Below are 16816 nucleotides of genomic sequence, written 5' to 3'. Positions count from 1 at the left end.
AGCTATATGATATAGTGGTCCGATCCAGCTGGTTTTGACATATGAGCTGCGTGCAACAGAAAGAGGGACTTCTGCAAAGTTTCATAAAGATAGCTTTAAAACTGAGAGACTAGTTCGCATAGAAACAGACAGACGGACAGACGGACAGACGGACATGGCTATATCAACTCGGCTGTTGATACTGATCAAGAATATATATACTTTATGGGGTCGGAGATGTCTCCTTCTATGCGTTACACATTTCACGACAAAATTATAATACCCTCTGCAAGGGTATAAAAATGGTAATGTGGATATTGCAATGCACCAATAGCTGGCTTCTCAATGGAAATTTAAACTTTGCAATTGTATTTCAATGAGATTCTAAAGCATTGCCATTTCAATTAGCTTATTGATTGAACTGCTTAGCTGAATTGAAGTGAAAGTCCTCTGTTCAATTTTGAATTGAAACACAATTTACTTGCAAGGCACTTTTTCTCTGTTTTTCTTTCCAAATATTAATGTAAAGTAAACTTTTGTTTCTTTGTGGTTTGTGGTAAACAGTAAACAAATGCTAATAAATGGCTACTAACTTTGAACCAGCGACTTTCCGCATGCAGTTCGCGCTGTGTCAGTCAAACCGAACTCTTATTCATCTATTTTAAACAGTTGGCATAAGATAGAAAGCCACGACATTTAACATCAGCCGTTAATACTTGATGTCTAATTTATTGGCAATTCAAATGAATGCTGATTGAACCACTTAGTAAAATTTACTTTGTACAAATTGAAAACGAAATCGAAACATTAATTGCTTTTCCGACAAGCACTTAAGCTACGGCCAGCTTGTCACGCATTTCAATGATAATAATATTAATATTTTAAATGTCACATTTAAATATGAAAAGCCCAGTTGAATGGGAAAGTTAATGCAATTGTCATGCGCAACCATGCTGGAAAATGTCTGACAATTTTTTCCGACTTGCCCCCACCCCTCCCCAGCTGTCATATTAGCCAGCTGCAGTCCTCCGTGCTGAGCTGGGCTGGGCTGAGCATATGGCAAAATTAGAGAGAGAGAGCGAGTGCAAAAGACGTGCAGCACTTTGTTGCAAGTATCAAAATTCCGGCTCGGCATATACATGTACATATATGTATATATAGGTGGGATAGGGGGTGTCAGTTCCTGTTGCCGCCATCCATCATTCCATCATTCCAGGATGACAGCTCAATTGAGTCACGCGTCGCTAAATTGGAAAAAAAAAAAAGAAAACTCCGCCCAAAAGCAAACGCTGCAAGGCAAAGGCCAAGAATTAAAAACTTGACAAAGAAAAGGATGAAAAAAACTAGGTAAGAACATTGCAATTGGGTGCAAACGACTGAGTAATACCAAACAAATTTTTATGAATATATTTAACATTAGAGAAGCTCACTTCAAAGAAGCTAATAGCTCTGCCATATAAAAAGTGTGCATTCTAGCTCAAAATAGTGGAAGATATAGACTTCAACGACTTGCTCATGGGCGTAGACATATAATCTTAAGTCCTAGAGGCGTCAAAATCGCTAGACAAAACCAATATACCCTTAACACATTATGTGAATGCGCATAAAACGAAAGAAAGAAGAAGAAAAGAAGCGAAAAGGCAAATCAAAGACCGAATTGATGACTGCAAAAACCTATGGGGTGCCCCGGCTCCGCCCTCATACCCTTTAGACAGCCGAGAACCGTTGAGTGGCATATTTTTGATCGATGGGCCGCTGCATAATTTGCCTGGTCTGGCAACCTTCGCGACCCAAAGGCGGATGCTGTGCAAATATTGTGCGTGTGGCGGCAGCCAGGTAGCCACGGTCTCTAGACTTAGAACATTTTCGTCTAGTCTAAATCGATCGAGTGAACCAGCATATGGAGGGTTAGTAAATTTTTGATTGATGGCTTGATTGATGTCACACGGCTGTGTGTTGACTGAGCTGCTGAGCCGTTTGAGCTGTTTGCGCGCAGAGTCCAGTTCGCTGGGACACAATTGAGCTGCGAAGTTGAGTTTAAGTCCAGCTAATTGATTCTCTATCTCTTGTCACTTCCATTGTCTTAAGCGAATGATTGAGCGAACCATCTGGCAACGTTGCAGTTCAGTGTAGTTGGCGTTCCACGACGAGTGACTCTCAGATGAATCAATCGACCACAGCATATTATCATAGCCATAAGAGTGGCCACAGTTAGCCCCACCCCAGCTGCCCCGTCTTCCTGGACAGCTGTGGACAAAGGGGGCAGGGTGGGCGGCTGGTGTTGCCAGCGCGTTGAATTATAGCATTTGGTTGGCTTCGTTAGCCGTTGCCATGATTAATTAAATGGCATTTTAATGAGTTCACTCGCAGGCCGGACAGTCGCATCTCTCATGCCCGATGCCCCACTGCCCACTATCTGTTATTTCATGCGCAAATTGTCATTTGAATGCATCAATAATGGTGAGCTGGCCGGGGGTCAACGGCGTTACCAGAATCAGCTATGTGGAATTTTGTGTGCGCAAATGCTTTTGTTAATTTATGCAATTGAACTTTTGTGACGAGCGGGTTCCGTTCTGGGTGCGATCGGGCGGGTTAACCAGCAACCACAATTGCTCATTTGCGCGAAAGAGGCCCAAGTTCAACGTCAGAGGTTGCCACCTAGCACAAAAATACACATTGAAATAATGTTCTTCAATAAGAGCAAGGTTGTTTTACGATTCCAGCATTAAGCAGAACTCGCTTTTACAATAACTAAATATCTTAGAGTGAGTATTGTAAAAAAATCAATGTTAAAAATGATAGAATTGCAGGGGATGCCAATTAGCGGAGGTTGAGTATTGGCTTGAAAATTGAAGTGGCTGGCGTTGCCAACTAGCTCAGATTAAATATGGAAAGAGGGACAACATATCTTCAAGAGCAGCCAACTAGTTCAGTACGGGTATTAGAGCTATAAGTGCTGCCACCCAGCATGTATGCAAAAACTGCAGAACTGCACAAGGGTTGCCACCTAGCTTAATGTACGTATTGTATTCTTAGATTTAAAAGATTGCCACCTAGTTGATCTTATGTTATGAAAATGTATAGCTAAAAATCAGTTTAGTTTAGTCATATTGAAAATCATCTAAAATTAATTCGGCGTTGCCAAATGTTTCACTTACCCAATAATATCTTGATGTTTTACATGAAAATGTTGCCAATTTTTTAGATCATTTCTTCAGAAGCTGTCACGCAAGGCTGTAAAAGTTAAATGTTTATAAAGTGTGTGTCTATGTGTGTGTGTGTGTGCGGGTGGGAATGGATGGGTTTGGGGGATAACTGAAATGGAGCTGTAAGCTCGGCCCAGATAGCAAATACCCAGATACCGAAATGTGGCTTACTTACTCTTAGGCTTACTTATGTCACACATGCCGCAGCAGAAGCTTTAAAAACAACTTCGACTTGGACTTTGCACAGCCCAGCAGAAGGATAGCTGGTGGGCGGGGAAGGCGTACAAGGGGGGCTCACTGCCTTTTGGAGGCTTGGTTAAAGTTGTCGACCAAGGCAGAAGGCAAAATAAATAAAAGCCAACACAAAACTTTTGGCATACTCAAAAAAAAAAAAAAAAAAATAAAATAAAAGAAAAAATACCGAAAAATACCAACAAAAAATGCAAGAAAAGCAGAGCTAAAACTTGCAACGAAACTTGCGAAGCAACTGAAGGGCTGCAGCTCAAGCTAAGGGCTGGTGTCTTGGACCTAAACCGTGCGTGGGGCTTTGCCTGGCTTGAAGAGCTGCCGTCGGGGCAGGGTCTGCGGGGTGCGCTGGGGAGCAGCAACAGCAGCAGCAGCCGTAGACAACATGCACCAAAAAACTAACTGCTTACTTAACAAGACATATTCAAGCACTTAAAAGCAAAATAAAACAGTCAGAAACAGTCCTGCCTGAGCAGGGGAGGGGGGAGCGCTGTTTTAGCTGTTACAAGTTTCCTACAACTTGGCAGCAGCAGAATTTTTATATTTTTTCCTCTGCTCAGCTTCCTTTTAAGGCGAGTTGCCATAAGCCACGCGGCGAAATCCGCTCGCCGGGCGAGCAAACCTAGCAGCTAACTATCCCGCATACACACACACACACACACACACGAACGCATACATCCGCCTGACAGCCCTGAAGGCGGCCGGCCATTGAGCTTTCACACGCCATTTTGTAGACAACGCATATGGCGCGCGGCTTTAAAGCGCCGGCAAGAGAGAGAGAGAGAGAGAGAGGGCGAGCGGGGGAAGACTGCGAGCGTAGGAGAGTGTGGGCCCGCGAGAACTTTATCAGTCAAGTTTACTTAATACGCAAAGTAACTTATAAACGAGCAGAGAAGCGCGGCGCGCTAAACAGAAGGAGAAAGGGGGACAAGCAAAAAATAAAAGTTATGCGCGCATAATAAGCTCAAGTTGTAGTATTTTATTGGGGTACCCCTCTTTTGTATGCCCTGCAAATAGCAAGGAGACGGCTATAATGAATATGCGCTCATGTATGTCGCAGGCAGCGGAAAATCGACCAGACAAATGCACTTTTAATATTATTCTTTTCTATCAAAGCTATTTAAGAGAGAGTCCTTTAGTATATCCGGGCACTTTTTTTTTTATATTTACATTTGTGAGCGCAATTGTTTACAGGGTATCGTCTAGTTGACCACTTTCCACCAAATTAGGCTTAATTTCGTTTTCTTCTATTTTTTTTTTTTTTTTTGGTATTTTGCACTGCAAACTTTCAGTTTCGAGCGCTGAAAATATTCGGGGTTTTTTTTCCTTCCATTTACTTTTTCTTTGGCATTGCCGTCTTTGGTGTTTCTTTTTTTTTCTGCGAACTGTTACCAAACTACTTTTTAATATCCAGCAATGTCCTGGCTAAGTCCAAGAAGCTTACCTTGCCAGCATACTCTCTGTCTCTCTCTCTCTCTCTCTCGCTCGCGCTGTCTTTGTCTCACAGAAAAATGTGATTGAAAAACTTTTGCGGCTGCAACATTTTCGCGCCATTTTGCATTGGCCATCTTTTGATCCCTGAACTTTGGCTAGGTTTTTATATTTTCCATAGATACACATAAGGAATATATATTTTATTCATAGTTCTTATCCAATTTGTGTTTGTTTGCGCTTCGTCTGGCCACGCCAAGCGGCCTGCATCCCGGCCAAACCCAAACAGCGGCAGGCATTTACTATAAAAATTGACTTCCCTTCCGTTTGCCGCGGCGCTTATCTAATATTTGTACAGGATATTCTCAATTTTTTGTGAGCTTGGCCTCAGATCATTTACACTTGCAGTTTAAATTATTAAATTAAGTCAAGTTTAAACTAATTGCAAATATGTAAGCACAATTGCGAGCAAATATTATTTGTTTGGACTAAGAAGAAGCAGCTAACAATTTCTTAATCCAAACATTTAAGAATGTCGCACAAAACAGAATTGGCAAAACCGTATACTCTCGCAAGAAGGTAATTGCATAAAAGAGAAAGAGAGGGGGAGAGAATGAGAGCGCACTTTTTAATAGCTTTCTTTCAATTACTCTGGCATTATCAAAATGGATTTCATAATAAATATAAAGGAATCAATTTTCCAGCCAACGTTTTAGAATGTCGCACAAAACAGAATTGGCAAAACCGTATACGCTCGCAAGAGAGTAATTGCATAAAAGAGAAAGAGAGGGAGAGAGAAACAGTATTTCTCAATTACTCTGGCATAATCAAAATGGATTTCATAATTAGTAAAAAGTTATCAATTTTCCAGCCAACGTTTCAGAATATCGCACAAAACAGAATTGGCGAAACCGTATACGCTCGCAAGAGAGTAATTGTGTAAAAGAGAATCGTTAATTTTAAATCTCTCTGCCATTCAAGTTGTTCTTTTATCGAAGCAATTTGCAGTTAATCACCTTTTGCTTTCCGACCAGCATTCACTCGGTTCACTTGCGCTTTTGGCCATTCTATTAAGCTCACTCTCTGTCCTCTCCCTGTCTGCTTTTCAACCAGTTGCACTAGATCGTTGTTTTTTTTTTTTCTTCTTCTTGCTTTGGCTGGCATTGCCACTTGTTCAATGCTCATCAAGTTTTCATTAGCCATTTTATAGCGCTGGCCAACCGAATAAGAACTAAAATGGCGAACACAAACAGATAAAAAACTTGAACTACTTTGTCGCCACTTGACTTGCCATTAAGCGGGAATAATAGATGGGGTGCCAAGCTCTCTCCCCATCGCTCTCTCTTTTTCCTTGCGCTTGCTTTTATTATTCTCATAATGACCTCATTTGTATTAGCATTGGTTCGCAATTGAAACACTTGACGTTGGCGTTTTCTCACTTTCTGTGTTTCTGGGTCGCCAAACAGGCGCTTGCCCCAAGACACCCACACACAGGCACACACACAGACACACATAGACAATAGCGTTGTCAAGTGCAGATACTCTTTGGTGTCAATTAGACATTAGACACACTACAAATTGACCTTGTTGCTGGTCTATTGAAGGTCACTTTTCTAGCAATTGTGCTGCCGCCTTTTTGGCGTCTTTAACTTGACAGTCCCCAACATTCTTGCAGCCAAGTTTTGTTTTAACTAACAAATTGGCTGTCAGTAGGCCACGAAATATTTTTGGCGTGCCTTGCATTTAAGTCAAGTTTTCGACGACTTGCAAATACCCTAAATGGGCAACTCGATCTAGCGTTTCCAGCGGAACTCTTTAATTGTTTAAACGGAGTAAATTAAGACTTAATTTGTTACTTTATCTCTTAAACTTAGACTTTAAAGGCCTTGTAGCTTATTAGTGCAAGAATAAGCTTCATTGTGCTGCAAGGCACGAAACAAAATGGATCCTTAAAGATAATTCAAGCTGAAGACCTTATACAAGAGAATAATTCCTATCTCCTACAATTATCTATGCTATTATATGTTCTTAATAGATATGAAAATGAAATAAATGGAAACATGTGAGTGTAGATTCCACCTTGGTTGAAGAATCAGAATTCTAACAGATTTCATTCAGGCAACGGAAGCTAATTGTTGGGCTGACAGATTCCGCTTGTGTCTCATGTTATGTTAATAGGACCAACAATTTGAACAAACCAAATGCTCAAACTTTGTTCACTTAGCACCGATTTTATTGTACGTTCGGTCACGTAAAGTTCTACCAATTCTTGAATATATCGAAACATGTGCTTCACCTTCGCAGGGCACGACAGCAATGCGCTGTCTGGCACTGAAATGACAGCAATTACGATGGCGCGCAAGTGTGCAAAAGCAATTCACAGTCAAATGGACAGTTCTGTCTGCTGCACCAACGGCCCCCAGCAGCCAGCCCAAAGCCCCCATTCCGAAGGCCCCACCACCGTCACAACCAGGCAGCAGCCTCCATTGCCCATTACTGCCGCAGGGAAAAGCGACACTTGGCGGCAGCGCTCATGAAATTTTCAAGTCAAATTACATAAAAAACAAAGTGTGCTTCAGTTTGAAGTGCGCGATTAACGCATACCCTGTGCTGTGTATTAATTGCTTATGGATAGGGTAAAGTTCAAATTTGCAGCAGCCACATACCAAATTTGTTAACAGCCAGCTGCTTTAGACCCTGAGATAGCCTGCTTTGAGGCAGTAGATAAATGCTCAGGGCTTGTTTAAGAATAGGATTGTGTATATACATATATATAAAATATAGACATTTCTAGCTAAATGTAACATACACGCCATCAAGTACAACATACCCCATCAACTGACTATATGGTTACAGGGCATACAAAATTGTCAATGGCAAATGTCGCTGTGTAAGCGCGTTCCTCGCTGCGTCTGCTATATGTTATCTATGTGTGTGCGCGCGTGTGTGTGTGTGTGTGTGTGTGTGTGCGCGTGTTTGTGGCATATTTGTGAATTCAAAGGGCATGCGACAGACAGACAAATGGCTGAAAAACGCGACGTGGGCGACCACTTGAGGCGGCTGCGTTCCAGTTTTCCTGTGCCCTCCTCGAAGGTGGCGGAGCGGTGCGCGGCACGTTGTGTCGTCGCATTGAGGCATGCAACATGTTTGAATACAAAGAGAGGGCAAAGAAAAAAGAGAAGGAAGCGACTTTCATGTCTAACGAGTGCAAATAAAACTTGAAATTTTGAGCAGATTGCGTTGCACATGTGACTGGCAAGCGGAAAAAGAAAGGACCAGAAAAACCGCCACCAGCCCAACGCACGCCACGCTCCAACCGCCACCCTCCAACCGCCACCCTCTGGCGCTACAGTTTTACGTGTGGGGCACGCATGCATGCCTAAAAGTATGCCATCAAATATGCCAAACATGTTTTTACAACATACTTGACGGCGCCTGTAATGTTTATTGCGAACATACATATTCCCAAAAAAAAGAAAAATACCGCCCAGCACCCACCCCCAAGCCCTTGAAGCAACAGCTATGTATGACAAGTTTTTTGTAGCAAATAGTTCTTGATCGGCACTTTGCCGACAATCTGGCAACGCCGGCAACCGTTTGATCTGACACCGCACACAAGTGCTGGGAGGTGGGCGCTGGCAGGACCTAAATTTAAAGGCCATCGCTCAGACATTCATATTTTTAGACCAGCCGCCCATTAGCAGGCGTGGCATGCCACTTGAGCACGTCTTGCCACCAGACTAACAAACACATAGCTCGGCTTGGCGGGGTGTGGTGGGAGGGGGTTGGGGGGCTGATATTGGTGATGCGCCTGCCCGCTCAATATGGCAGCACAATATTTGCCAGACGCTTTTTACGCATTTTTCGGTTACCATTTTTGTGCCATAATTCAAAACTAACTTTTTGCCTGGCCACGCACAGTTGCTGCAGGCGGGAAGGCGAGAAGGTAGGTAGGGAGCTGGCGGAGCCTGCTTTAGTGGTGGGATTACATAAATCAACATTTTTGGTGGTGCACAGCAGAAAGTTTTTGGCGCAAACAAAAATATTAATTTTAACTTTTTACGGTTATAAAAATGATGGCAAAAAAAAAATTGCAAAAAATAATAAAATCTAAAAAATGTGCAGCACTTAAAGCTTAAAAATATGTGTGTGTGTGTGTGTGTGTGTGGGGTGTGTGTGTGGATGAGCGCGTTAATTTGCACATTTTGTACTTTGTTTTTTTTTTTATTATACATTTTATTTTTTATCGCTTTTAATGTGCAATTGTTAATTGTTTTTCAACAATAATTTCTGCGCCTGAGCCCATGCATTTAATGGCAAAAGGACGTCAAGGAAATGCCATATGGCCAAATGAGTGCCTCGCTTTTGTCTCTGCCCCAACCAACCCGCCTCGCCTCTCTCCCCTCTACGTGCGTCGCTTTTGTGCACTGGCAGGGCAGCGTTGCCATATCGCCTGCGTCTGCACGCGATAATTCTTTACCGCTTGTTTATTTATGCGGCGCCGGAAAAACCGCCCACAGCAAACACACACATACATACATCGCCCGCACACACGCACACGCACACGCACATTACACAGCCCCCCCCACACACACACACACTTTATCTTTTGCTCGCTCTTTATTTATGCAGCATGCATTTAAAATAAAATAAATATAAATTAAGCATACGCCCGGTGCAACAGACGTCGCCGAGTGTTTCTAGAATCGCGACTTTGGCACTTCACAGCCTAGCATATTAGCTAAGTGGCAGCTAAAGTGACCTCAGCGCTCGGCAGTCTACTCGAGTCAAGCAGCGTTAACTATTTAGTTAACACCACGCACAAAGCTGTGCACTTGTGTTTATTAAGCTATATGGAACTTAAGTTCGTCTCGCTAGACTCTATGGTAATTATTTTATTTGATTTATAGCTACCGTTTCTCTCTCTCTCTCGCTAGCTCCCTACCTCTCTCTCTCTCTCTCTCTCCAATTCTCATGCGATTTCAGCTTCTCTTTACTCTATTCTCTTTTCTACTTTAGTAATTTGGCCTTTCTTCCTTGGACCGCTTGTGCTTTGTCATTTCATTTTTTACCAATTCTGCTTTCCTCTTTACTCTCTTTCGTTACTCTCTTGCCTTTTCCTTTTTACTCTCATGCGTTTTTCACTTTTGCCTTAATTCTATTGCTCTTTCTACGTTGCTCTCTTGGCCTTTCTTCCTTATTCTCTTGCGCTGTCTTCTTTACTCTTTTGAACTTTCTACTTTACTCTCTTGCCAGTGCTTCTTTGTCTACTTCACTCTCTCCCCCTTTCTTCCCTCTTTCCTTTCTATTTTACTCTCATAGCCTTTCTTCCTTAGGCTCGTGCATCTTATACTTTACTCTCTTGCCCTTCTGCGCTGTCCCAGTTACCCAAATCTCCTTTCCTGTTCATTCCCTTTAATTTTCTGCCTTGCTTTCTGTATATTTAATTTGCGCTTTCAACTTGTTTCTATTCTTTTGAGCTACGGAGCTTATGCAGGGTATTCAGGATTCGTTGAGCTGTTGATAGAAGTCTCTGCCTGCATTCTTATTGCTGTTGTTGTTGTTATTTTTGTTGCTGGTGGCATTTTGCAGCATGCTTTAATTGCATGGAAAGGATGCAGCGTTGCATATAAATTTCTCATATTTAATTTTGCGAGCCACTTGACGCTGCTTTTTGGCATTCAGCGCTCAGTTTAATGCCATAGACCACAATTTATTCATGCTCCCCAGCATCAACAACACAAAGACCATAAAAAACTTGAAAAACATATAAAAACTATATAAAAAAAAAAACCAACAACAACGAAACCAACTCGAATGAGCTGTAAACTCAAAAATCGCACAGTTAATACCCTTTCCAGCTGCCTGAGCTAAGTTATTGCTTGCAATCGGAAGTATTCTAGTAACATTTGGACAATATGTGACCAAGACTGGAACCAAAACAGAAGCTGGAAATGAGCTCAAGCCGTAAACTGAACCAGCGACTTCATTTTTCAGGGCTCGCAGTTCCAATTTGTTAGCAAAACTGCTTAATATAGCTTGTATTTATTATATAGGAGAATAATTTGTAAAAAACTGGACTATACTTTGCTGGACATTGGCCAAGAAATACCAGATATATGCCGTATATATGTATCTATATCATTCAGACTGGGGAACTGTGATAATGCCAAGCAGTCGGTCACATAGGCTTAGTATACCCTGTGCCAAGGGTATATCAAAAATAAATAAAAAGGAAAAGAAAAAGCAGCAGCAGAAAAATGCGTTGCAAAGTGGCCAACGCCCGCGCCTCTGTGTGTGTGTGTGTGTGTGTGAGTGAGTGTTTGAATGTTGTGCACTCATTTACATTAAATGAATAATGCACTCGAGTGTGCTGTGAGAATCTGTTCCGTGTTTTCATTTTTGGTAGCTCTTTTCCATATGATTCACCATTTCGGGGGCACAACTGATGCGATTGCTGCTCCAGCGGAAATGCACGAAGCAAGCTTGCCAGAAAGTCAGATGGCCAGAGGGCTAGAGGGCCAGAGGGCCAGAAGGGAGCGTGCAGCAGCTATAAAGTTGCAAGATAAATGCGCTGGGCGCCGTGCAAGCGTGCCACATGACTGTGCCGCAGCATCAACGGCTGCTTAGCTGCCCAGATGAACAGATGGGCTACAGCTAACCAAATCCCCCCCTTCAGCACCCTGCCCTGCGCTGCGCTGCCCCTACAGGCTTTTCCCACTGACCGTTGTTCATAAATTTCGCTCTTAAGTGCCGCACATTAACCGCAGGCTGTACCCACATGCCCCACGACAACAAAGGCAGGCAGCTTCTTGGCTGGCGCTTAATGAGATGACTTCAGCTGGAAGCTGGCACCGAGACAGCGACTGGCGACCGGCGACCGTCGGTCGGCGGCACTTGCTCCAATAAAGTGTCAAACAAATAGCCAAGACATTTAATTGTAATGCTCATGAAAATGAAAATGACAATGGTAATGAAAATGACAGCAACAACAAAAACAACAGCAACCACAGCAACAACAACAACAACAACCAAGCAACAGCAGCTGCAAAAAGTTTTAAAGTTCTGCACTTCAACTTCAACTGTTCAACTCTTGTGGGTTATTTTATTGTCTGACCCCAGGAACAAAGCGTTTAATTGACCGCAATTAGCCCAAAGCTACAAAATAAACAAGAAGAAGCAACTAGCTAGCAACTTTTTTTAGCGCTCACACTGTACATACAAGTTTTAGTTTTGTTTTCTTTTGTCGAAACAGCGACAGAAAGCTAATCAAAAGAGAGTTGCTGCCGTTTGTGAATTAAAAGACAAGCGGAAAATAGTGTTGGCAATCGCTTGATTTTATTCAATAACTGTTCGATTTTTGTGTTAATGTTAACATACATAATATTAATGTTACATAATTATCCAAGGTAATGTTCAGTTATTTAGTTGAATCAAAACGAAACAAAACAATTACGAAACGAACAAAACAACGAAATCTTGGGGTGCAGTTTTTCGCATTATTTTGCCACCTGCAATTGTAAGCATTGCTACCAAATCGAGGCTTAATATTGTTGTTCTCGTAGCCCGCTTAGTCAATGGACACTGCATCCTAGCTCTACAGAATTATTTCAATATATGTAATGTATACGACATTGCGGACAGGCTTGCATTATGTGAAGAGAACAAAAGAAAGTTGTTGCCATTAGAGAAATGTGAGACAAGCGGAAATGCAGTGTTGGTAATCATTAAATTTGGATCGATAACATATCGTTGTTTGTGTCAATGGAACTACCGCTATCTGTGTAAATGTTTGGTTATGCAGTTGAATCAAAACGAAGCAAAACAATGCAATCAGTCTTCCGAATTATCTTGCCACTTGCAAATGTTGGCACTGCATTCAAATCAAAACCAAATATGGTTGTCCATCTTCCCACCTATACACTGGCTGTCCGATTGAAACTGAATCATTTCAAAAGCTCACTTGTTTTTGTAACTTCAACCTTGTACTTTGTATTTAAAGTCCTAGTACACCTCTGAACCTAGCAAACAATATGTCAAGTTATATTAAATATTATGCTTAGTATAATGCGAATGTCTCGAATGCACTTGTGCAAAGGCTCTATTATGTGTTTATTTAATTATAGTATGAGCTGGACGGCAAAAACGGATTGTTAATTGATGAAATTGTACCTCAGAGCTGCTAACTAACTTATTTAATTTAATATCATATATTTGCTGATAAATAACTCTTACTGCAGCCTTTGATAATTATGTGAATTTGAGATGCACAAAAAAATAATTGCATTTTTCACAAAAAATCATGCAATAATGAAAGAACAATATGTATTTTATAACAATTGAATACATTTTGTATAAAATTTCATAGAATTACATTTAATTCTAGCAAGGCATACTTTAATTAATAATTTACAGACAGAAACGTAAACCCAACAACGCCTGTTGTCTGTTTGCAGATGGGCGAAATGGCCACGCATGCAACGCATGCAACGCCCATGTGCCACATGTGCCACGGTGGCAATTAAAATTAATTTAAATTTGAATAACTCAAACACACACAGACACAACACGCATACGCATGTGCATAACAAAATATGATAAAATTGAAATATGAAATATATTAAAATTTAAATTTTAAAAAATATTTTTTACGCGAGCTCTCTGGCACGATGATTTTGCGGTCTATTTCTTTACCAAATATTTAAGTCTTTTACTTTTACAACATTTTTTGTGGCACGACAAATTGTCACACCTGAAAGTTGGGAATCAGTATCGCCTGACGGATACATTTGCGATAATATGCAAGCATCATAATAATATTATTCATCATTTATTTTAAATCTAATGTTAGTCAAATTATTTTCGAATTCTTTACCAAAACTAAACCCCCCTGTCTTTCGCTTACCCTTCCATTTACAGAGTTTAGCAGCGCTCAGCAGCAGCCCAAGCTGGAGATCTATCCGACACAGCAAGTGCAAAGGAAGCCCGTGGGCAAGCCCCTCATATTCGACCTGCCGTCCCACTGTGCCAGATCAGTCACTGGTCACCGATCTGCAATGGAAGGACAATATGAATAATACGATTTTGCCCAAGCCGTAAGTGTGCAACAATTATTTGCACTCACTGTGCACTCATCTTTTCTATACATATATAGTCTAAATATAATACATAACTCTGTAATTTTGTGTGTGTGTGCTTATTATTATGTAGCACATGTCGTTTTTTACCCTGAACCTGTTGAAAATAAGGAAATTTAACTGGCAGAAGAACGCAAATCTGTCCCTATAAAGTATATACCATATATACTACGTGTTCCGGATAGATGCGCCGACCTGAGTACATCTTACCATAGCCGTCTGTTTATTCGTCTGTTTGAGGGGTTCGAAGCCGGAAATTAAAAAACAGCACGATTTTAGTAGTTTATTTTAATATTTTTCCTAAGATCGATAAATATCGATTTAGGGATTTGATTTCTTAGGCAGAAATCGAGAGTTATAAGAGCTAGATACACATGTAGGTGGCATGTAGGTGCTCGTGAAGTGTATACAAATTGGAAATATTTGACTTTTGGGATATCTGCCCACCAATCGGAAAATAAAGGGTAACAGAAAAAGAGCCCTGCCCACTTTTAGTGAAAGAGCCCTGCGTTTGTGTTTATGTTACTAAGTATGTATAAAGGTCAGCTGGGTTCAGGGTATCTCCTAGTCGGGCACTCCCGACTAGAGCACTTTTACTTGTTTTCTATAATTTTGTGTACTCCAAAAACACACACAAATACACACACACACACACACACACACACTCTCACACACCATATGTTATTCTTCTGTAGGAGCAATTATGATCCACTATATGATTCCAAGGGAAATAAAAAGAATGTGTAAGTGCCGACAACAACAACAATAGCAACAATAGCAACCACAACAACAGCAACAACAACAATAAAAATACAACTAAAAATTCGTTACGTTTGCGTAGCTCGAATAACAGCAACAAACACTCGCAAATTCGTATTCGTATTCGTATCCGTATTCGTATATTCGTAAATTCCTATTCGTTTGAATAACGAGCACGTGCCCGCTCCTTTCCCCCACTCGCTCAGTTGTTTTGTTTGCCGGCATGTATATAAAAGTATTTTCAATGTTTGTTTTGTTCTTAACTCTTTTGTGTTAATGTTTTCTTCTTTTTTAATTATAATTATTGATTGATCGGCAAATATGCGTAGGCCCTAACGTAGCATCCACATAGAAAAAACAGCAACATAAAACAAAACCCATCCAAAAACATAAAACTCCTTCATATTATATCATTCAAAAGTGAACTAATTGAATAGCTGCTGTTATGCCAAATAATCGTATCAATCGTATCAACCGTATCAATTAAATATCTAGTTTTTGTCTACTAACCAACTCCATCGACAGTTTAGTTTCATAACCCATTCACATGTACGAGTCGAGTGTATTTAATGCTGGCAATATTCAATGCTCAGTGTCATTAGTTGTACGCATGGAAGTAACTTTGACAAGAGCTTAAAATCAAGCAGAGAACTTGAGCACATGCTTATGTGCAAACACGGAATGGCATCTCATTAATTCATTACAGAGTTACAGACGAGAAAAGACTTAAAATTGCAGCTGCAATTCAGGTGCTTATGGAATGCTATAGAGCGCAGCATAATGTGCTTAACAAAACTTGTGGTGTAGCCAACTTAACGCCATTAAAGCATAATGAACTCAACATGTTCAAGCACTGCCAACTTAACATATTCGTGGCATTGTCGAGCGCAGCTAACTTAATGCGCTTGATAAAAGCGGAAATGCAAGCAATTTAACATACAAAGAACTCGCTTAGGTGCGGCCAACCAAAAGATGCTCATGACACAGTTAACGGGCATGCTAGAAAAGAGCGCCATAGTGCGACTGCTAGCTAAACACGCTGAGTGAATCTGGCTAAGCGCTGTTAGCTGTTAGCTCATGAGCTGCTTAGGGTGCACTTAACTTAACGTACTCAGGAAATAGTCAAGTGCAGCCAACTTAACTCTGCTCTAATAAAATACAACTGCTCAAGTTTTTTTTGCTGCCAACTTAACCAACTTAACAAGCCCAAAGCAATGCTCAGCTGCGGCCAACTTCACGAGCTGATTGCACAGTCAAGCGCAACCAACTTAACTCGATCTGTTGTCTAACTGTGCTGCCAGATCGCTAAAGCAGCTCGGTATATTCGCAGCAAATATTCCTATTCAGCTATTTAAAGCACCAAACTTTTTAGAAGGCAGCTGAAAAAATTTTAATTAAAAAGCTAACCCCAAGCCAACTGATTTTTAGGCGAAAAAAATGAACGAAAACAAATTGCAATCAGTGCTAAAATAATAATAAAAAACAAAAAAAAAAAATCCATTGCAGGCAAAATCGCTTGAATGCAAAAGATTTCCCAATTGCTTAAATCAAAATCAGACAATTTTGCGGCGTGTTTCGAGTACTCGGCCTGGCCGAAAATGAAAATCGTGTTAATTAATTTCGCCAAGGGAAATGCACCCCAGTGGATGCGGAGGTGAGCAGGGCAGGGCAGGGCTTAAACAGTGCAGACAACGCCAAGGGCCACTTGCAGCCTGCTGTCAGTGATTCGTTTCACAGATTGCTTCAGCTTGCGGCCACTGCACTCTATGCCCCACTCTCTCCCTCTCGCTCTCTTCCTGTTTCTGTTGCTCTTTTATCTCTGATGGCTTTCAACTATTGCGTGCCAATTAACCTGAATTTTGTGGCCACATTTTTGTACTTCAGTCACATTAAATTTGATACGATCCGCGCCTAAAATTATGCAATGTCTTGCTGTTATGCTACCAAAAATTTACATAAATGAAACTTACCCGAACGTATCCATGATGAGGAAACAGGTTTTCGATTTAAATTCATTTGCTTCGCATTTAAGTTGAACCAGCAACTTAAAGCATCTTT

General features: G+C 41.1%; 1 protein-coding gene across 1 annotated transcript in view; it reads left to right on the top strand.

The window, feature by feature from the left end:
- Positions 1-16816, top strand: part of Fas2 (fasciclin 2) — a 49864-nt gene that overhangs the window by 8112 nt on the left and 24936 nt on the right. The window contains 3 exon segments of the mRNA XM_064682858.1: positions 13782-13870; positions 13872-13957; positions 14695-14742. Of these exon segments, the coding sequence (XP_064538928.1) occupies positions 13782-13870; positions 13872-13957; positions 14695-14742 (223 nt within the window).

Source organism: Drosophila montana, unplaced genomic scaffold, assembly GCF_035044405.1.
Source record: "Drosophila montana isolate Dmon_TW-CO22-7 unplaced genomic scaffold, ASM3504440v1 contig_2534_1, whole genome shotgun sequence".
NCBI lineage: Eukaryota > Metazoa > Arthropoda > Insecta > Diptera > Drosophilidae > Drosophila > Drosophila montana.
The sequence above is the reverse complement of the archived record's forward strand: the minus strand, read 5'-3'. Positions and strand labels throughout refer to the sequence as shown.